At 50.3% G+C, this 22,046-nt stretch overlaps 6 protein-coding genes across 6 annotated transcripts; 5 read left to right on the plus strand and 1 right to left on the minus strand.

Annotated features, from left to right (window-relative positions):
* Nucleotides 1–771: 771 nt before the first annotated feature.
* LTR84_003588 (uncharacterized protein) lies at nucleotides 772–2,319 on the plus strand (the record flags this gene model as incomplete). The annotated part of the gene is made up of 1 exon (XM_064847176.1): nucleotides 772–2,319. The coding sequence occupies one exon, from the start codon at nucleotides 772–774 to the stop codon at nucleotides 2,317–2,319; it is 1,548 nt and encodes a 515-aa protein (XP_064705529.1).
* A 3,014-nt stretch (nucleotides 2,320–5,333) lies between these two features.
* Nucleotides 5,334–7,214, plus strand: LTR84_003589 (uncharacterized protein; the record flags this gene model as incomplete). Its single annotated transcript, XM_064847177.1, has 3 exons — nucleotides 5,334–5,499; nucleotides 5,553–6,865; nucleotides 6,912–7,214. The coding sequence occupies 3 exons, from the start codon at nucleotides 5,334–5,336 to the stop codon at nucleotides 7,212–7,214; spliced, it is 1,782 nt and encodes a 593-aa protein (XP_064705530.1).
* Nucleotides 7,215–8,649: 1,435 nt separating this feature from the next.
* On the minus strand, nucleotides 8,650–10,941 carry LTR84_003590 (uncharacterized protein; the record flags this gene model as incomplete). The annotated part of the gene is made up of 1 exon (XM_064847178.1): nucleotides 8,650–10,941. One exon carries the CDS (start codon nucleotides 10,939–10,941, stop codon nucleotides 8,650–8,652), a length of 2,292 nt encoding a protein of 763 aa, XP_064705531.1.
* A 740-nt stretch (nucleotides 10,942–11,681) lies between these two features.
* LTR84_003591 (uncharacterized protein) lies at nucleotides 11,682–15,677 on the plus strand (the record flags this gene model as incomplete). The annotated part of the gene is made up of 1 exon (XM_064847179.1): nucleotides 11,682–15,677. The coding sequence occupies one exon, from the start codon at nucleotides 11,682–11,684 to the stop codon at nucleotides 15,675–15,677; it is 3,996 nt and encodes a 1,331-aa protein (XP_064705532.1).
* A 1,364-nt stretch (nucleotides 15,678–17,041) lies between these two features.
* On the plus strand, nucleotides 17,042–19,204 carry LTR84_003592 (uncharacterized protein; the record flags this gene model as incomplete). The annotated part of the gene is made up of 1 exon (XM_064847180.1): nucleotides 17,042–19,204. The coding sequence occupies one exon, from the start codon at nucleotides 17,042–17,044 to the stop codon at nucleotides 19,202–19,204; it is 2,163 nt and encodes a 720-aa protein (XP_064705533.1).
* A 913-nt stretch (nucleotides 19,205–20,117) lies between these two features.
* On the plus strand, nucleotides 20,118–21,763 carry LTR84_003593 (uncharacterized protein; the record flags this gene model as incomplete). The annotated part of the gene is made up of 2 exons (XM_064847181.1): nucleotides 20,118–20,436; nucleotides 20,505–21,763. The coding sequence occupies 2 exons, from the start codon at nucleotides 20,118–20,120 to the stop codon at nucleotides 21,761–21,763; spliced, it is 1,578 nt and encodes a 525-aa protein (XP_064705534.1).
* Nucleotides 21,764–22,046: the final 283 nt, after the last annotated feature.

The following is a 22,046-nucleotide window of genomic DNA, read 5'->3' on the forward strand; positions in this document are numbered from 1 at the left end:
TTACTTCACAAACAACCTTTTACGAACAACTCTGCTCAATGACATCCTCCTCAATCGTTCAATACCAGGAAAGTTTGTAGTAACCCTCAGATCTGTAGAAGCTCGCTACCGGGGATCGACCATTTAGAAGGGCTTAATATGCCATCCCGGCGTCGTCGTAAACCAACCTGAATTGTCTATTATTGTTTCTGGATCAATTCACCAATATACCGGCATCCTTAAACCAGACTGACTTTGCATGTCTTCGATGGAAAAAACGTGGCTCCCCACGTGGACCAAAGCTACCGAGCTCTCGATATTCTGCGGTGATCAAAGATTCGTACTCGGTACTTGAAGTGAAGTTCTCCGGATATCGATGAAATTACTGAAGAGCTCCGGTCGGACTTCAACGCTCTGAGCTTATCAGGCACCCACATAAGAGAATATTTGCCAGCCGAAGCGGACTATGAAATAGTCAAGATGGTGCTTATCTTGACGCCAGCCAAAGTCTTTCCTTGGCGCTGTTTCAATGGAAATCACGGGCTGGTATCTGTAGCGACGCCTTATCTCTGGATCCAGACCACGGTAACTCTCCTGACGGAGTACTCCATGTTCGGGACCCTGAGCTACCGCAAGTAATCATGGATCGCAGCGATAAGAAGAAAGCGGTTGGCAGGTCTATATTTAATGAGCGAGGACGGTCTGACAATCGGTCCTTTGGTTCGTTTTCTGATTCTGCCGGATGTGCGTTTTTTCCAGGTCCTCGTATATCTCTCAGCTTGAAGGCTGACAATGGATTCGCAGTACGAGAGCAAGGAGGTTAAACTCACAGTCGAAAGTGCTGCTGGCGCCGATGCGCAGGCTGGGGAGCTTGTCGAAAAGTCTTTCTGGCTCAAGACACGAAAATGGATTCGAACCATTGGTGCCGAAGAGCTCGGTATTGAGAGAATCCCAGAAGAGTTGCGTACCAATCAACGCGCAAGCGATCTCTTCACCATCTTTTTCAGTGCAAACTGCAATACCGCCACGCTTGCCCTCGGCTTCTTGGGCCCAACACTCTTTGGACTAGGATGGTGGGATTCTTTCTGCTGTCTACTCTTCTTCAACCTCTTCGGCGCTTTAGTCCCAGCAGTAGTCGCTCCATGGGGCCCCAAAATGGGCCTCAGGACGATGATCATTCCTCGATACAGCTTTGGTTGGTGGCCGGCGAAGGTCCTCGCCATCCTCAATTGCGTCAACCAAATTGGTTGGGCCATGGTCAACGCTATCTCTGGAGCGTCAGTGATGTACGACGTTGGCGATGGTAAATTGCCATTGACAGTATGCGTACTGATCGTCGGCCTGCTTGCTGTTCTCCTGGGTCTGTTTGGCTACAAGGTTCTACACTTCTACGATCGATACTCATGGATTGTCATGGTCATTTGCTTCATCATTGTTGCAGGTTTTGGCGGAAAACACTTCGTTAACATTCCTATGGGATCGGGTGGAATCGAGGCATCGAGCGTTCTATCTTTCGGCACAGCCATTATTGGGTTTGAAGTCGCTTGGCTACCAGTTGCTGCGGATTATGGCGTTTACATGCGCTCAGACACCAAGAGCCTGACCTCGTTCTCGTGGTCGTACTGCGGATGGCTATCTAGCCAACTCTTCATCGAATTGCTCGGTGCGGCCATTGGCACGCTTATTGCCAACTCCGATCCTGTTTTTGCTGATGCTTCAGGTATTGGTGGTCTTATCGGAGCCTGCTTTGGCGCGTACGGATCCGGAGCTCGTAACTTTGGCAAGTTCATTGAAGTACTTCTCGGCTTGTCATGCGTCGCCGTCATCACCACAAACGTTTACTCCCTCGGGCTGAGCGTGCAGATGGTGACCCAGAAGCTTCTGGTTGTGCCGCGCTTCGTTTGGTCTTCCATTGGAAGCGTCATTTTCCTTGCTGCAGCCATGGCTGGTCGAGAACATCTTGAGGAAGTCATGGAGAACTTCCTTCTCATCTGCGCCTACTGGATTGTCCCCTTCTCTACAACTTTCATCTGTGAGCATTATATCTGGCGCCGTGGCTACAAATACGACCTAAATGCATGGAACGATCGCACCAAGTTACCGCATGGCATTGCTGCATCCATCGCCTGGGTTATCGGGACAGTACTCGGACTTCTGAACATGAGCCAACATTGGTGGGTTGGCCCCATCGCTGCTGGTATTGGTGATAGCCCCTACGGGACGGATATCAGTTGGATTCTGGCAATGTTCGCGACCGCGATCATCTACATTCCCCTCAGGATGTGGGAACAAAAGAAGTACAACAACTTCTACGTTACATCGCTCCCAGAAAGTTCTTAGATCGATGCCAACCTTGATATCTCTTCTCAATCTTGTTAGTATTCCAAGCTGTTGTTTTCCGGGTAACGAAGTATATACGGTAATTTTAGATTCAAGGAAAATAGCCACAACAGGGGATTCTAAAGTCTTCATGAATTACTAATAATCATGTCATACTCACGTGAACCCACGGTCTTCCAAGGCCGCCAACGACCTAGGGAGATGATCCTGGGACCTTGGCAAGCATTACCTGTCCTCGGTCGCTGTCCTCACATCGCTATTCATATCTCAGAACACCCAACATCGTCATAGACCACCTTCCCTCATGTTTCGGAAATCACGTCCTTTTAGGACTGTTGTGATAGAATCTCATCACTGACTACAGGCGGATAATCCACCTCGTCGAGATAGAAGCTCAGGTCACCTCGCTCCTTGTCCATAGCGGTCCATCCATTACCGAGCCACTCGAGTGGATCATGTCCCTCCAAGGCCTCGTGCTCAAAGTCTTCCCATCTGGGATTCTCGAGCGTAGCTCGCGCATGCAAACTACTTCCAGGCCAAAGTCCTGTGATTTTACCATTGACCTTATACCAACTCGTGCATTCGTCTACGTGCACTGTGCCAGGAAAGTAGGCATCAAGATATGCTTCCCAGGATGTGAGCGCGTTGCGTTTTGCTGACATGGATTTCAGGTGTTCGCGGCTGATTTTGGCGACCGCTTTGACAATGTAGCCGATGATGGACTCGAATATGATGAGGAGAGAGCCACCTCCAGTGGCTGAGTTGGGACCTCCGACAAAGAAGTAGTTTGGAAAGTCGGGGACAGAGTGTGACATATAGGCGGAGGCATGATGAGACCACAAGTCAGCCAGAGTGACACCGTCATTGCCGGTGATGGGGAACGTGGGCATGAAGCTGGTATCAAAACCAGTTGCGCAGGCGATGGCATCGACTATCCATTCTTTGCCATCAGAGGTCAGAATAGACTAGGAACAGCGTCAGAAATGTTGTGGTTTTATCCCAATGGGGTGGTAGGCAACCGGCTTACATTCTTTGACACATGCTCAATTGGGGTTGTGATAAAATCAACGTTATCTTTGGTAAGACTTTCAAGGTAACCAGGTCCAGGTGTCAGGCGGCGACATCCAGGGATGAAGTTGGGCTTCAGGGCCTGATAGACTTCAGGCTTCGATGCCAGTTTGCTCTCCATGTTTCTCACAATAGCCGCTGTGCCTGCAAGCTCCTCGGGCGAACCAGGAAACAGACACGGGTAGTCCATGTTGATTGCTCGTTCCATGGCCTTTCGAAAGTCCTTATAGTATGGTGTATCGTGTGCAAACCTGTGTTTCTCCTCGTCCGTATAGGTGTAATTGCCCGGTTCGTCACTCTGTGCCAGCGTGTTGCTTGTGAAGGTCGAGCCAAACGGCTGGCTAATCCAAGTGCCACCCCGGACAAAGTTGTGTACTGTGGATGCTTTTGCTTGCAGCTTTGGCAGCATTTGGATTGCTGATGAGCCACAACCTATGAGAGCTACCCTCTTCTGCGTCCAGTCCCTGCAAGGGTCAGTTTGGAAGGCATCAACGCCGAACTGCACAGATTGACAACGGATATAGTTACCATGAAGTGTCCCAGTCCGCTGAATGAAGAAGCTTGCCCTCGAAGTCGTGGAGCCCGGGAATCTCGGGCCATTTCCAGCGATTGAGGAGGCCTGTTGCACTGATGACCACCTCCGCTTCCACTTCATTGTCCATGACGATACTATCATCTCCACCCGTAGACTCGGTGCTCACTGCCCAGACCCCGGCTCTGGACTTCCAGGTGGCACCAGTTACTTTAGTGTTGTATCGGATTTTCTGGTCAACCTTATATTTCTTCGCTACATCCTTGACATAGTTCTGAATCTCCTCACCATCCGAGAAATATTTGCTCCATTGCGTATTCGGCTCAAAAGTATACTGGTACACATGACTGGGGATGTCGCAAGCCACGCCGGGATAACGATTCTCATACCAGGTACCGCCAAGGGATGGATTTTTCTCCAAGATTGTTATGCTGGCTGCAGGCACATACTGAAGCAAGCGAATGTAAAGTCCGATCCCACTGACACCAGCACCAATTATAATCACACGTATCTCTCGACCTTGGTCGACGGGCCGACCTGCGAGATGAAAAGGCGAGTACTTCGGAGGCTCTAACATCTTCGATTTGACAGCGATTGAGAATATGGCTGTAGGAACAACTTGACGAGAACTTACAGAGGCAAGGATATATAGACTCACCGGGGTTAGATGCGAAAGCCAATGCTGGTCCCATGAGGTGACTCGCTCTGCGATGGCTTGGAAATGATATTTCCCCTAAGTCCTCGGGCGTCCCACAGCTTCTAACAAGGGGATTGCCGGCCAGCAAGATAAGACTGAAATCACAGAGAGATAATCGGTACAGACTGAGAGCCCACAGGCATACCATGTTTCGATTGTTATCTACTAGGACAGTGGCAAGTCTGACTGGTTAGCGCTAGTGGCTGTACCTAGTTTCCGCTTCGTGGAGATGTGCGTCGATGGACGAATCTTTGCGGGCGAGCAGAAAGTTGAGGGCCTCATTATTCGAGAAGTAAACTCGGGAGTGATAGCTCGCATTAGCCTCAGACTGAGATGATGAATCTCGGCTCACCTGCCGTCTTAGAAAGGATTGAAAATTGGGGTTTTTTTGGGAAGGTGCGGAGAAGCAGCTTCCACGCGACAGTTTGTGACCAACAGCAACACCGCAAAGCAAGACTCCTGTGCAAGCACCATCTCAACTGTTTTCACAATCTTGCAGCAAAACCTGCAAATACCATACGACCCTTCAATAAGTTCGCGACTCCATAGAGTGGTCAAAGTCGGCCCCTGGTGCCTGCAATCTGGGGATCACACGGCTCCCTAACAACTAGCCGGGGGCTCATGGTTCCTCGCCCACAACAACTTCACGTTGAGAATCAGCATTTCCTCATCCAAGGCTAGCTCATGGTGGCCCTGGAACTTCATGCGCGCAGCTTCATGCTGCAGTGCAGAGTATCATCGCGTCTCAATTCAGTGCGTGTGCGACCCTCGCGCCTAGCACCACCGAAACCTCGGTTGTTCACGTCCTGTGTCCAATCTCGATTGCCAGCGACTAAGACGAAACCCTACTATGTCACATCTCCCATATTCTATGTCAATGCCGGTAAGCCTTCCTCTGGTCCCTGATTCTCAACACCCCAGCTGATGCAGATTCAGCACCCCATGCCGGCCATCTGTACACCCTTGTCCTTACCGATACACTCAAGCGATGGAATCGTCTCCTGGGCGATGACCGAGCAACCCTGTTGACGGGCACCGATGAGCATGGGTTGAAGATACAGAAGGCTGCTCAGAAAGCAGGAGTAGACGTCAAGACGTTCTGTGACGAACATGCGCAACAATTCCAAAGTCTCTGTGTAGCCGCCAATATTGACTATGATCGCTTCATCCGCACAACAGATTCCGATCACAAAATTGCAGTGGAACATTTCTGGAACGAGCTGAGTCGAAACGGATACATCTACGAGGCCAAGCATGAAGGATGGTATTGTGTCAGCGACGAAACATTTTACCCCGAGACACAGGTTGCGCGCGTGCTCGATCCTTCCGATGGGGTCACCAAAACCGTATCCAAAGAAACGGGAAAGGTGGTGGAATGGACTTCAGAAATCAATTATCACTTCAAACTGTCTAGCTTTCAGGACAAGCTTCTCACCCACTACACATCAGACCCCGAAGCATTCGTCCCTAAAGAGCGTGGTAACTCCATCATCAAGGAGATCGAAAGCGGTCTGAAGGATCTCTCAATCTCTCGACCTTCGTCTCGACTGACCTGGGGCATCAGAGTCCCCGGGGATGACACTCAGACCATATACGTCTGGCTGGATGCCCTTATTAACTACATCACCATGGCCGGATATCCCTCCAAACAGTGTTCGGGTGATGATTCTCTCTGGCCTCCGGATTGTCAGGTTATCGGCAAAGATATTGTTCGTTTTCATACAATATACTGGCCCGCTTTTCTGATGGCCCTGAACCTCCCACTGCCCCGCCGTTTCTTGACCCATGCCCATTGGACCATGAATTCCGAGAAGATGTCGAAATCGGCTGGGAACGGGGTCAATCCATTTTTTGCTATTGATCGTTTTGGTGTAGACGCGATCCGTTTTTACATGATTCACGAAGGCGGCATTGACGACGATGCCAGCTACGACAATTCTTACATTGCTCGCACCTACACATCTATGCTGAAAAATCAGTTTGGAAACCTTCTGAACCGAGTTTTCAAAAGCACCAAGATCAATAGTCGCCAGGCAATCAAGCTGGCATCCCAACCTGCCCTGAGGAACGATATAAAGCAGTATATCGAGAATCCCAAACTACTCCAGCTCTCACAACTCCAAAGTCTCCTTGCAGAAACCAAGATACAATATGAGTTAATCCAGAACCTCGGCCATGAAGTACAAACTCATATGAGTTATCCTAATCCCCGTGCTGCAATCCAAGCGATCTCAGAAATGATCCGACAGGTAGGTAGGCCGACCCAAGATGCCCTTCCCACGCTGACGTTCCCAGACCAACAAATTCTTTGACCGCGCTCAATTGTGGGACCGACTTTATTCCCAAATCACGGAGGAGGCGGTTGTAGCTCACTACTGTCTTTTCATCACCACCGAGACTCTTCGAATTATCTCCATTCTTCTGCAGCCTTTCATTCCTGGAAAGGCAAAAGGTGCATTGAATATGATGCATGTCAGTGACTCAAAAAGGACGTTTGCGCAAACTTCCATTGGGGCTGACTTTGATTACGGAACTGAATCACTGCTCCCCGGCGAGCGCGTTGAGGGCTTATTTCCCGCATTGCTGTCAGAGGACTGAGTGTGAGCTCGATTTACATCCATGTGATACGAATTCGACCATATCGCAGTTGCAGACTAGACTCAGGGGTCTTTGAACCTTGATTGCCGGACAATATCGCCACTCTATCAAAATCTATCTCTTGCAGATTTATACCCCGGCCATTTGGATAACCTACTCCGCAGAGTTGATCATAGCTCCTAGTTACACAGTAGATCCGCCGTCCGAGGACCCCTTCACATTCAAATATTGTAGCCGTGGAGCCGGCAGGAATGTTTTACACTTTGCACCAGCTCAATACTGATACGTTCGATGGCAAGCAAGTCACCTCCCGAGCAGCGAGGATCCAAGTTTGGTCCCATTTCGAGGAAGTCATTCGCTCTTCTCTCCGCGTCTAGGTGGCTTCATAGGAACGTGCTCCTTGCTGTGAGCCACTCTCCCGGCTACAACCAACCACCGAGCCGCACGCATCCCATGACTACAAGTGATTCCCACTTCCTCGGAACGGCGCCTCAACCTCTTTTCCTAACCCCCATCACTTCAATTCAACACTAAAATCGAGTCGTGATACTGCCGAGTGGAATCATTAGTCTCGCCTCACAGTGCCGTGTGCGTTGACTCATCCGAATCTTCAGACCACGGTGGGCTTCAAGATTGCCGCAAGCAGATCAATCCTCGTCTTCTATTGCTATGTGCGTCGACACTAGGCAGTGGTATGATGACCCTGCCTGGTCAGGGCTAGATGTAATGCTATTTGGTCATGGTCGTCCAGGTGCCATGATCTATGGCGGAAATTTGGGCATGACGGCGTTGAGCCAAGATATTGTTCTGTGAGCTACGCCATTGAAGCAGAAGGACCCACAGGAAAGAAAGTGCACAAAACAATGGCTAGACAGATGCCGCCTGCGAGAAGATAACGATAGCATTTGGACCTGTATGAAGTCATTACTCTGCATGGGTCCGAGTATGGGATGGAAGGAACTGGATGGGTGGATCATCTAGATCTTCAGATAGAATTGGTACTAAGATGGCATGCGTTGGCCCTTGCGTGACTAAGCGAACTGTGCCCATCGTGCGAATCTTAAGGTCTCTCACGTCCCGTTCTGTTGTAACAAGCATCATCTTGTTGCAAGGGGTTCAGCTAGTCGTAGTCTATAATCGAGTATATAACTGAGACGTGAAGTCCAAGGGACAGAAATGGTTTAATATACTAAATCTTCCTCTGCTTTGATCATAATTTTGAGCGTTCGCCAAATTTCAGGGCAATATGACAATGCATCGCACTGGTAATGTTCTAGACTGCCAACACTATCGAGGCGTGCCCCAAATGAAGCAAAAGTAGGAGATTGCGTGCCAATGCCGCTAATTGAGAGCTCCATTCAAATGATTAGAGATAGCTCAGACATACTCAGTGCATGGGAAGGTGCCTCAAGCATGGTGTTGAACACCCTTTGCCCTATGAATCGCAATACCCAGGTGCCTTTGCCGCACTGCCCTGTATCCACTGCTGAACTGTCAGGACGGTGGTGTAGACGCAAGCGACGACGCCAAACACACAGACGAGATAATCCAAACCACGTTGCCAAGGGGTCTTTGCCACAGCTCTCAAATGAAGCATAGGGGGATAGATGTACACAAGGGGGATACATGCAAAGCTTCCCACCAGCGCCACAAATTTGTCCAAATCTCCTGCGCCGCCCCACGCAATCAAAGCGCAGACGAAGACCAAGAAGAAGCGGAAGACATTCTTCTGCCACTTGATGTACGGGTTGTATTTGCCGGAGCGGCTGAAGAGTTCGTTTTCCATGATACGAATGGCAGGGAAAAGCTGCAGTGGAGTGCTGAGCAAGATTGCGAGCGAGTATAGGAACTGAACGCCGTTCACCATCTTGTTGTCCTGGGCAAGATTAAGGAGGATTACGGTTTTTGTCTGGGATCCGAAGGCCGCGTATGAGAGAGCACCAATTGAGGTGAAAAGAACTGTGATGATGACCATGACTATCGCCAGAACACTAGGAAATGCCTTGGGCTCCTTCATGGTTTCCTGAATGGGGATGATCAAGCCGACGCCCTCGAAAGTGAAGATGGCGGTACCGATAAAAAGGGTCCAGGTCGAAGGATTGAACAAGGTGATATCCGCGACTCCACCATAGTCGATGATGGTGTACGTATCGTAATAGTACAGATATATTAAACCCAGTAAGATGAAGGCATCAGCAACCAAAGCAGTGAAACCAAGCTTGCTGATATCGCGGACCAAACTGAGTGGCAAGAAGACGATGAGTTGCATGAGGACCATGAACTTGATGTCGATAAAGGTCTTGCACTTGGATACAGCAAGAACGAATGCCTGCAGATTCTCCGATGTGAAGACGGTATAGGCAGCGACAAATCCCACTTGACTGATAACAATGGAGAATAAGATCAAGCCTCGGAGCCATCTCCCATATAGGATGCCGCCAATTTCGCCAAACGAGGCTTCGACCCGAAGTCGAGTATTGACAAGCAAGATAAAACAGTGGAAACTCAAAATGGCAACGCCTAACAGGACCAACGAGGAGAAAAGCATGCCGCCATTGAGGAATGCGCGAGGAAGAAACAACACACCGGTACCCACGAAAGACTTGAGCAATAATAGAGCAGCATTCAATCGACTATTGTTCCCTGTGGGTGCTCGTTCTTTGTGTTTCCTTCGGCGCAGACCTGGCGTACCTGGAGTTAGAAGTGTACTGGTTTCTCCGGGCTCACGATCACTGCCATCGTCGTCGTAAGCGTCGGAAGAGAAGTATTCGTCCGGCTCAAGAACCTCGTCATCTTCCTCCAGATCCTCACCTGCGAAGTGCCCATAAAGAGTCAAGAATTCCAGGAAATTGTTTGTGAAGAGCTGCGGAGGCGGACGTGTGTTGGAAGCATTGCTCACACGAGCCCCTGTGCGATGCGCTCCAACACCGGTGCGCCCGACAGGAGCAGGCGAGTCTCCGGCTCGTCGGATGAAGTTGCGGCGAAACCCACCAGGAACGCGAATGCTGTTGATATCCAAGACTTCACTCTCTGGGTCTGGCCGTTGCACATGGAAACTTTTGCTTCGCTGGCCCCTACCAGCCTGAGTCGGATCCTGATCTTCTGCCCACCGATAAACAGCTCGGGTAACATCTCCCCCCTGCAGGCGGAGACTCGAGAACTCGTCCGAGGCTAGCCCGGAGGCTTCACCATCCAGGTCGAGACGAAGTGATCGTCCAGGGCGAGTGGGGGGGTGGTCGGATTGAACCAGATGCCGTCGAACCACCTCAGGGTCCTCGGTGGGAGCAGGACTACCAGCCATGTCCCTAGTGCCGAACGAGCCATAATTGTTTAATCTATCATGGCTCCCAAGGCCTGCGGAGGGGTTGAGGAAGGACTGTTTGGGGGTGGAGGGAGCATCAGGAGTGCGAGCAATTGGAGCAGAGTGAGTCAAGCTGCCAGCCAGGGCGGTAGACAGAGCCGAGTGACCTGGGCCGGAGAGTGAGGTTCCATGCTCGATCCTGGGAAGGGTGGAGTTGTTACGGGTGTCGGCTGCTAGCTGTTGAGGCGTAGGCACTTGTGCAATGGGAGGGGTGTTGAGATTGAGGCGAGAGGAAGGCACGGGAGAGGATAGTCGAGCTATGGAAGCGTGTCTTGAGTGGGAACCGAGTAGAGGAGATCCAGCTGCAGGACTTGAGGCGGCACTTCTCCGTCGGATATCGACGGGGTCGGTGGAAGGAGATGCCATCTTGGAGGGGAATCAGTACAATCTCATGGGAAGAGATTGGGAGTTGTGGGGAGTCGAAGGGTTGAAATGGATAACAAATAGAGAGGTTGAGTATGAGCCATGTGATAAAGAGTCGTTAACCTGCAGTGTGACCTGTGAGGCAGTACCTGAGCTCGCTGGTACGGTGATGAAGCGAGAGAATTATTGGGGGCTTTTTTTCTTTTTCAATGATGGTCGGTACGGCTGATGCCGATCCCAAGCGAGGAGAGAGACAGGTCCAGTCTGTGGCAGGTGGAAGCTGCCTGAATGACCGAGGACTGATGCTAGACACGTGACCCTCATCCTTTGCCACGACATACACGTGACTAACTGCCAAGTCTTTCTGTCCGCCCAGAGCACCTCGTTCTCACGCTCATTGCGACCAACTATGACTTTTGCAATGGCACCAAAACCAATTCGGAGCACAGTCGGCTCTTTCTTGTACATAACAGCTACCTATCCTAAGTAGGTATGTGCTAGGGACCCCGCCACTCTCAGGTTTTATTTTCATCTGGCCTAGCGTTCATCAATATTCCGTACCCTTCTGCTTCGTATCATTACTGCACCGCCACACTTCAATCCTTCGAACGCCAGTGATGTTTTTCGACCTGGGGTCACTGCTTAAAGCACTAATTTGAACCGCCTGTAGTTGCGGAGCACTGGTCGAGGTCGTCAGGGGCAATGATCCGAACCCGCTATCGGATTACACGTTGCTGGTAGAAATGGCGGAGCCTGAGGGAAAGGTTTGGCCAAATCTCGGGCGAGGTACTCTTACTCGGAGTCGACCTACGTTTCTAACGCGGACCGCCACCGATGAGGCCGCTCAACTGCTGAGAAGATCTTCTTTCCCTGTTGAGGGCACTGAGGGGGAAGCTCGTCCATCTTCTGCTCACGATGGAACCCTTCATGGTGAATCGCGGCCACCCACATCGACATCGGCCATTTCAAATGTCTCGGCTACCATCAATTCTGAGCATCGTTCCTCCACTCCTTCTGGCTATCGCACTTCTGACCGTTCCAAAGACAACCCAGAAGCTCGAAACTCAGAGCCGAGCAATTTTTCAAAGGGCCAATCTCCCATCGACACTTTGGCAGACCCTCCATCAGACTTCAACCCGAAACCCGAAAAGTCACCTCTACCAAGGGTGGGATCTTTGCGCCCCGTTGGAGGTACAGAAAAGCTGGACACTTTCTCTGGTGTCTTTGTACCAACAAGCTTGAACGTCTTGAGCATTCTTATGTTCATTCGCTTCGGTTTCATTCTGGGTCAAAGTGGCGTCGTTGGCATGCTCGCTATGTTGTCTGCGGCATACCTGATCAATCTTGTCACCACCCTGTCTATCTCTGCCGTCGCTTCAAACGGTACCGTGCGCGGCGGAGGTGCGTATTATTTGATATCCAGATCCTTGGGCCCCGAGTTCGGCGGTGCGATTGGCATTGTCTCATATCTAGGCTTTGTCTTCAATACGGGCATGAATGCCGTCGGCCTGATAGACTGTTTGAACTACAACTTCGGGTCAGAGTCTGGCAACTGGACCAACACTTTGCCTGAGGGTCCGTGGTGGCAATACCTGTGGAGCACGATAGTCGTCGTCGCTTGTGTCGGAATATGCCTTGCTGGCAGTGCCATCTTTGCTCGTGCCAGCAACGCTCTCCTCCTTGTTCTTCTCGTTGCAACTTTTAGCATCCCCTTGTCCGCCATCCTGCGTCGGCCATTTGAGACCACCAAGCAATTCACTCATTTCACCGGTCTCAGCGTACAAACCCTGCGCTCCAACTTGCTTCCACGATTTACCAAAGGCGCTGCGGGAAGCCAGTTGCCAGGCAGAGAAAATTATCAAGATCTCTTCGGTATTCTTTTCCCTGCCACTGGCGGTATTCTTGCTGGTGCAAGCATGTCAGGAGACCTCAAGAACCCCAGCACTTCAATCCCTCGCGGTACTCTAGGGGGTCTTGGCCTGACATTTGTCTCTTATGCCCTTGTTATTCTCGCCATGGGTGCAAGCATTACTCGAGAGTCTTTCTACAAAAACGTGAATGTGGTGCAAGACACCAACCTCTCTGGAGGTTTGATACTTGCAGGTGAAATCTCCACAACCTTCTTTTCGGTACTGATGGGCATCATCGGCCCAGCCAAACAACTCCAGGCTATCGCAAGGGATCGCGTCATGCCAGGTCTCGCCGTCTTTGGCCAGGGCACCAAAACGACGGATGATCCGGTCTACGCAATATTCTTCACTTTTGCTGTTGCCCAGCTCACGCTACTTCTTGACATCAATCGTATCGCATCCCTCATCACAATGACCTACCTAATGACATTTTTCGCTCTGAATGTAGCGACCTTCCTTCTCAAGATCGGATCGGCTCCCAATTTCCGTCCTTCATTTCATTACTTCAACTGGTGGACAGCCGCCGCAGGCGCGTTGTTGAGCGCTGGCAGCATGTTCTTCGTCGACGGCCTGTCGGCGTCGGGTTCGGTGTGCATTTTACTCGTTTTGATCATTGTCATTCATTATACGACGCAACCAAAACCCTGGGGCTCAATATCGGAGGTCCTGATCTATCACCAAGTTAGGAAATATCTCTTACGCCTCAAATCTGAGCACGTCAAGTTTTGGCGACCACAGATACTACTTTTCGTCAATGACCCAAGGCGGGGATACAAACTTATTCAATTTTGCAACTCCCTGAAGAAAGGTTCGCTCTTCATCATCGGCCATGTTATTGTAACTCAAAATTTTGGAGCTTCGGTTCCTGAGGCTCGACGCCAGCAAGCGGCGTGGAATAAGTACATCGACTTCTCTAAAATCAAAGCGTTTGTTAACGTCGCCATTTCACCTTCCATTGAATGGGGGGCACGAAACATCTTTTTGTCTGCAGGCCTTGGGAGTATGCGTCCAAACATTGCGATTTTTGGATTTTACAACATCCAGCAATTCCGATCGGAGCAACCTATGGTCGACGTACCAAGTCCACCACCCGAACGTAAACATGCTTCTATCAAGCGTCGACGTGCGAGCAGAAGTCAAGTGAGGGGCGAGCTGCCCACTGATCAATGTTTTGTGGAGAAACGTACAGACGTGCAGAGCTATGTGATGGTTCTGGAAGACATGATGTTGAAACTGCAGACCAATGTGGCCATTGCTGTGGGGTTCAGTGACTTGGAATTGCCCAATCCTAAGCAGGGAAACACGAAGAAATATATCGACCTGTGGCCGATACAAATGACCGCGGAGATGGAATCGGAAGGTGGAGGAACATCCAAAAATGTCCAAACAACAAACTTCGATACGTATACGCTGATTCTACAACTTGGATGTATTCTCAACACAGTTTCGTCATGGAAAAAATCATATAATTTGCGAGTTGCAGTCTTTGTTGAATACGAGTCAGACGTGGAAGAAGAACGATCTCGAGTGACCTCGCTGCTACAAAATCTTCGGATCGAGGCCGAAGTTTTTGTTTTCTGGTTGGCTTGTGGCGATTTGAAGTCCTACAATCTCATCGTCAACGGGCACGATGTCGACGAGGATTCACTGGACCAGTGCAACAAGGTTCTTGAGGATGAATTATGGTGGCGGGAACTCCAAGCAGTCCGAGGCAAGATCAATCGATCTGGTGACATCAGTGCTGCTGAAGCAGTGTCTATCGCAGAAGATTTCACCTGGCCAAGCTCACTGCCGAACAGAAGGGAAAATTCTATCATTCACTACGAAGGCCTGCGAAAAATTCTGACCCGTCCAAACAAGCGACCCTCGTTCGCAAATCTGTCCAGCTTAGGCGTCAGCCTCACGATGAGAACTTCACGACTGGACGATGATATGTTGAGTCGACATGCTTCACATCCCAGCGATTCCGAAGGCTTTGATTCTGAATCGGATGAAGAGCTCGAAGTTGAGCAATCCGAGGTCAGTTCCTCGGACGAAGACGGGGATTATGAGGGCTCAGCACTTCTTCGGTCGAAAACACCGTCAAAATCGAAATCGTCCTCGAAAAAGAGCAGCCGGGCCAGCTCCAAAAAGTCGCTGCAGAAGCACAAGCAATACGTAGCTTCCATGGCCAACAACAGAAGAGCTTTCTCGAGCTCTCCGGACGCTCTCATTCAATTTGACGATGATGTCCGATATGACTCGCCACAGAATACAGGTAGAGGACGAAAGTACGGCTTGACGGAAGGCAATTCTCCATCTCGCGCAACGGTGTCACCTGGTCATAGTCTGAATGTAGCCGGATCCACCAGATCTCGTGCCACATCACCCAGTTTCACATCTTCACCAGTGCCACGTGCTGAAATTGCAGAGGAAGAAGGCGCTGGTCCATCCATCATGTTCGCCGACGACCCTCATCCACGACGTCAAAAAGCGGAGGAGATATCTGCTGATCTCGGTCGCTCCATCTATCAGCGCAAAGTGGACGAGAGCAACGGCATTCCACCTAGCAACCCCAAAGCATCTGGATTTCCTTCGGCTGCATCGATCCAACTATCCTTCAATGATCTCCCATCACGAGCTCAACACTTGATATTGAACGAGTTGATCTCACAGAACAGTGATGATACAGCAGTCATCTTCACAACCTTACCGGCTCCAGGCGAGGGGACGTACCGCAGCGAGACGGATAGTTTGGGATACGTGAGCGACTTGGAGGTCTTGGTTGGGGGACTCCCACCTACATTGTTGGTGCACAGCAATAGCATGACAGTTACGACGAATTTGTAGACAGTTCCGGAATTTTGAGGAATTTTGTAGATATGACACACATCCCTGACACGGAGCCGGAGAAGGAAGACGAGAAGATCCTCGCCATGGGTATTGTACATATGCCGCTCTGCCTGTGAGATAGATGATCCTGCCTTGGATTGAGTTCCAAATATGTATCTCGATTGTCCGCGCCTGATCGCTGGCCTGCCCAATAGGCCCTGGCATCATTCAAGTTGGGGTTCCCTGCTTCTCGGCATGAGTGGGTGTCCTTGCACTGATGCTGCCCCACGTTGCAAGCCATGCAAGCGCTCTTGATGCGATTGCATGGAAGGCTGCGGGATGACCCAAAATCGGTCCAGGAAATGGCCGCAAGGATAGCTGTAGTAGGTACAGTTCCTCGCCCATATACGACGCTTCTGGCTCTTAGATCATCAAGATAAAGATCATGAATATCTCTCAGCCCGGTTGAGTTTCACTGCACTCTTGATCTGACTCCTGGTATTTTGTCCTCTGACAGGTAAATTCATAGCATGCCGCCTGCCACGATACGTGCCCGTATCTCTCAAGCGCGTGATGTCTTGTTGTATGGATCGGCGCAGTAGATTTTCGATTTTGAGGCCGTCGAGTTGTGAGGAGAGTTCAATGGTTTGCGGTTGTGTGAGTTCGCCAACTTTGATCGTTTCGTGCAGATGCATCTTCGCCATTACGCGACGGCGCGTATGAGGACCGACTCCGAAGAATGATTCTAGTGATCGCTATGTCGAGGCGATGGAATAGTTAGGTCAGATGGCTTAGATGTAGAGATGGTATGGCAGGGGTGGAAGGGTTTGTCTTTACCCAGAGAAATCGATGTTCCGGAAAATTGACGCCGAAGATGAAGACCTGCAAAATCGTTAGTTTCATGGTTTGGGTAGGTATGTGGTAGTTCGGGAGCAGACGCACCATCTTGTCTCCCCCCGGGTAGCTGTGGCCTGAAAAGTAAGGCGGATCTATTGAGTCGAGTTCATCGTATGTGAACTCAAGAAGTGGAAGAGGACGCTTAGCAGGAGGTTGAGTCGAGATCATAGGTCAGAGCTTGGCAGATAGCAACGGAAGAACGGATAAACAACGGCCCGGCGAGTACTATAGTGACGTGTGGCGAAAATAGAGGTGTGGAACTCCCCCCTACCTAGGCATGGACCTACCCTTATCTGCTGCAGGACTCGCCTCGATCCCCACGTAGATTATTGCCCACAGCGCCTAGAGCTCGGGCGCGTTAGCCGGGTTGATAAGGGTTCCGAGCCCGAGTTTCATGCCAACCACTGCTCTTTGACCTTTCCCAACCTTGGTAGGACGAAGCCATGTCAAGTCGGCAATCAAGCTCAACAGTACTCTCGTAAGTTATGGCAGGAGATTCGACTTCTTCCCGCAACCGTGTAAGCCCTGCAAGACGCGGTGCGAAGCGTGGGTCCAAGGTTTTCAGCGGCTGCTGGACGTGCAGGGACCGGCGAGTCAAATGTGATGAACTTCGACCGAGTTGCAGGAGATGCGACGGTGCAGGTTTCCAGTGCCAGGGCTACGACATCAGACTGGTATGGAAAGGCCCTTTGGGAACTAAGGGACAACCAAGGTCCCCTTCCCTAATACGACCCCCCTCCCTCTCACCGTCACGCTCTTTCTCTCCAGCATCTGTCATACTTCAAGACGAGAAACCCCGGTATGCTCAAAGGTCCAATCTTGTGATATCCCAACCAGCATCCAAACCCTCAGCCTTGTCAAGAGCTGAGGTTTCTTCTATTCAAACTCATCTCAAGGATTCAAGAATCCGCACGCCCAAGTCCTCTTCTTCCACCGGTGGACTATTCTCCGTTTTCCGCACTACCAGTTTCCCGGCTTCCGCTGATGCAGTGGACGATACAACACCCTCCAAGGTTCTTGTATCGGAAGAGCTATCATCTACCCTGGACGAAGCTTTTCTACATAACTTTCAACGCCCTATCTATCAACAAGATGAACAATCCGATCAAGTGACCGCGATCGGTGCCGGAATGACCGGTTGCCTATCAACCTTCGACCACCCTCTTAACCGACAACTGTTTGGAACATCATTGCATCAGCATGATTCGACGATCTTTCAATCGATCCTTGGCGACGATTACATGGCCGACGACGCTTTAATAGGCATGTCTCCCGCCTTCCATGATTATAGCCCACCTTCCAGCTTGAACGGGTCGGAGATAGAATTTCTCGATAGATTTCGGGGAGTTTCTCATGATTTGACCAACAAGGAAGCTGAACATGATACCAGTACGGTCTCAGCAAGTCCTTTGCGCGTAAAAAGGCATGTTGAGTCACCATCATCAACTACTTCTCTGGCAGAGGTCCCCCAGCGATACCTGCCTAGTCACCTGGATCTCTCAAATGCCCCAGCAGAGCAATCGGAGCTTATCATGCATTTCATCACGACCCTAACTCGGGACATGACCCCTGTCTACCAAATTGACAAGCCCCAGCACTCTGCACTGCTACCTGTTGCACTGGCTGGCCTCAGTTCCAAGGCTGGCGAATTTGATGGGGAAATAGCCGTTTGCCACGGTATATGCTCAGCAGCTGCTTTCAACCTATCAAGATTGAAGCAAAAAGGTCATGGGGATCGACTGCATCAACTCGGTATTGAACATCGACAGCTCGCACTTAGCCATCTGCGGCGGAGTATGGCTAGGAAGGAACAATCACGATGCACATCTATCTGGGCTGCAATCTTGACTTTGCTTATTTATGCAGGTGTACAGGGTCAAGCAGAAGAGTGGCGGACTCACGTGAAAGCGTTGCGCTCCCTAGTGGTTGCCAACTTGGACATATGTCGACATGACATGGTAGCACAAGTAGTGCTTGAATCTTGTCTATGCATATCTATCCTGGGGAATCTAGACGACGATCCGATAATTCAGACGATGCTTGACGCCGTTCCTTCGACGCCGAGCTATATGGAGACCGCACATGGAGTCAGTAAGTCTCTACTCGAACTCATTCGCAGGATCAACGTGCTCGCCCCAACAATCAAGCCAGGCGTTCCTCGCACGAAAGAAGCCGACCAATTACACCTGGAGCTTCTCCTTCATGCTCCTAGCAGCCTATCAATACTAGACTCGCAGATACCTTCCTCTGCCAGGCTTCTCCTACATTACTCGAATGTATATTATTTTTCTGCCCTGATTTATTTCGAACGTCGGATTCGCCGCAGAAGTCCCATGGAGCTTCAAGGTTTCGTGGAAAGGGTCTTGGACCATCTGGAGGCTGTCGAACTTGAAGCCAACGCAACCACGGGATGCATCTGGACATGGCCATGCTTGGTCACGGCAGCCGAATGTACTGAAACAACACTTCAACTCCGTTTGCTCAGGTGGTTCCAAAGCAAACGACGGCATGGATTCGCCAATCTGGACCTTGCGTGTGACATCGCAAAAGAGGTCTGGAGGCGTAGGGAGCTATGCCCTGATAATCCGGGTGAAGTCTTATGGCAAGATGTGACTACTGGGGCGGACTATGACATTCTCCCACTATGAAATTCTCCCACTATAAGTTTACGAGACGAAGCTTTTGCTTCTTCGGGTCTGAAGTGTGTCTGAACCGTGCATACTAATGTTTGAAACCCGAGCCGTCTTTCCAAGTTCCATGGCTGGTCCAGCGTGACAGCCAATCACAAAAGAACGCCGTATTGGCGTGTTACGGGGCTCAATCGGAAGATCTCTCGTTCTGTGTATCCTAAACGGGACAGCTCGAAAATGAGACTAGGCACTAGTTAGCCGCTCCACCCTTCTCCTCAAACCTTCAACGAAATGTCGGTATGCGGGAGAAAGCGTCTGATTTGTTTTGATTGATCTCCAGGCTATTTGGACGGCCTCCAAGGGTTTCCCCAACTCACTAGTCCTCCTGCTTCGTATCTCATAGGAGCTAGCTGCCGCGTGTTTCTTCACGATTAGGTGTTCGGTCTTTTGAAAGCAACCTACGAGTAGCCTCCAAAACTCAAATAAGTCCACAATCCGTATCATGTCTGGTGGCTGGCAATCTTGGGCATTTTGAATCGGGACACAAAGCTAGCACAGAGTTCATTTCCCTATTGATAATGGAACCAAATCAATCCATAGTGCCCACAGGACAGGTTTTGGAGTGCTTTTCGGGGTCAGTGAACACCACCAAAGCCATGCGATGTTCTTCGGCCCAATCTGGATGGAGGCAACGAGGCCCATCCCTCCGACTCTACCCTCTTCATTTTCTCGGTTGTATTGTTATCCAGGTGTTCAGCACAGATCAGGATTCCACAGCCCTCCTAAGGATGAGGATTGTATAAAGCTTGATATACCCAGGATCATACTTCAAGGCATTGACATTTCATACCAGACCAAACATTGTTTATGCCGAGAACATCCACGACCCGTCCTATCAGCCATCCAACTTGAAGCCTGAGTATCGCCCATAATGAGTGAAGATTATCACTATTTGGACAAAGCAGGCATGCCGCCCTCAGTCAAAACCGTTCTTGAGCCTGCTCCCGCCGAAGGCATTTCAGTCACAGTTGAAGCTCGAGAACTCCGTCCTCGATTTTCGGTTTTGTCTGCCATTGGAATACAGTTCAGCATCTCCGCCACCCCCCTTGCCGTTGGGTCGTATATTGTCTTCACCCTGGGGGCTGGTGGTAGCCCTTTCTTCTTCTACGCCTTCCTCGTGGCAGCTCTTGGTCAACTGATTATATGCACCTGTATGGCAGAGATTGCGTCGGTCTTCCCTCACGCATCTGGTAAGCACAGATTCTCGTGGCGGCTTAGTCATATCAGTTTGGTGTGTCTATACTCACAATACAAACAGGCCAAGTGTTCTGGACAGCGGCTTTGGCTCCACCCAAATGGTCTCGATTCCTTAGCTACTGGAATGGTGCAGCTACAACTCTAGGTTGGATTTTTGCCAATGCTGGAACCTACGTTTTTACCGCTCAGATCTGGACGGCGACCATGAAGATTCGAAATCCGAGTTGGGAAGTTCAGACCTGGCAAGTATTTCTCATAGCATGTGGCTGTGCCGTGATCGGAGTCATCCTCAACATCTGGTTGTTCGACTACTACCCGCATGTTACGAGATTTATGGTTGTTTTCATCAATCTAGCGACCGTTTACGTCCTTGTGACACTTCTAGTCCGCGCTACACCAAAGGCCTCTGCACGTACAGTTTTCATCGACGTAATCAACGAAACTGGTTGGGGGTCTAACGGACTAGTTTTTCTCCTTTGTTTCCTCCCTGGGTGTGTGGCAATCTCTTGCTTCGACACAGCGGCACATATGAGTGAAGAGATGGACGAGCCGGAACGTCAAATTCCCTTGGTGATGGTCGGAGGGTCTCTCCTGTGTGCTTTGACGGGCATTCCAATGATACTGGTCTATCTCTTCTGCACCGTTGCACCTATGCACTTGTTGGAGCCTGCGGGTGGCCAACCTGTCTTTCAGCTATTCATGGACGGGTTCAGATCTGACGCGCTGTTGACGGTCGCCATGGTTATCTACTGCATTGTTTATCTTTCGTCATGCCCAGCCACGATTGCAACCACAAGTCGACTTATATGGTCTCTCGCGAGCCATGGGGCCCTGCCATTTGGCAACTTCATCGGCTACGTTGAGCCTAAACGCCAGATTCCAGCTAATGCCGTCTACATTACAGCTGTGATCTCAAGCCTCGTCGGACTACTGATTTTTGGTCCGACCACAGTTCTGAATGGCGTCTTTGGCGCCGGTGCTGTCTGCTTCTTCTTCTCCTATGGACTCCCGATATGGCTCAATGTGGCGACCTTAGGCAAGCAGCTCCCCTCTACTCGTTACTTCAATCTGAAAGGACTCAGCCTTCCGCTCAGCATCATGGCAATCTGCTGGCAACTGATAACGGTTGTGTTTTTATCCTTCCCTATTTACAAGCCTGTCACTACCACCAGCATGAACTGGGCATCGCTCTGTGCTGTTATTGGTCTTGGTCTTGGCTTGATCAACTGGTTCGCATACGCCAAAAAGCACTATCATGGTCCAAAGGCATTATTCGTTGCTGGAATTCACGGCCGCCAGAGTGTTTCATTGGAAGATTAAGGGAGAACATATCCTAGATCGAAGTGGAAGACTGTGGATCATAAGACACTAAGGGTAGCGCTCACTGATACCATCTTGTGTAGCATAGCAACTGCAATTGTTGAAGCACTCAGTTTCCAGGTACTATATTGGAATCAGCACTCTACGATAATTTCAAACCTGCGCTATCGTCATTTATCTTTCCACGCAAACAACCAGAATGTAGAAGCTAATCCCTTCTCAGCGGCTTAGGCAGGTAGGATTGTTTTCCCTTCAAGAGATTCAATTTCTTATGGCGCCCTGC

Source organism: Exophiala bonariae, assembly GCF_035927105.1.
Source record: "Exophiala bonariae strain CCFEE 5792 chromosome Unknown scaffold_16, whole genome shotgun sequence".
NCBI lineage: Eukaryota > Fungi > Ascomycota > Eurotiomycetes > Chaetothyriales > Herpotrichiellaceae > Exophiala > Exophiala bonariae.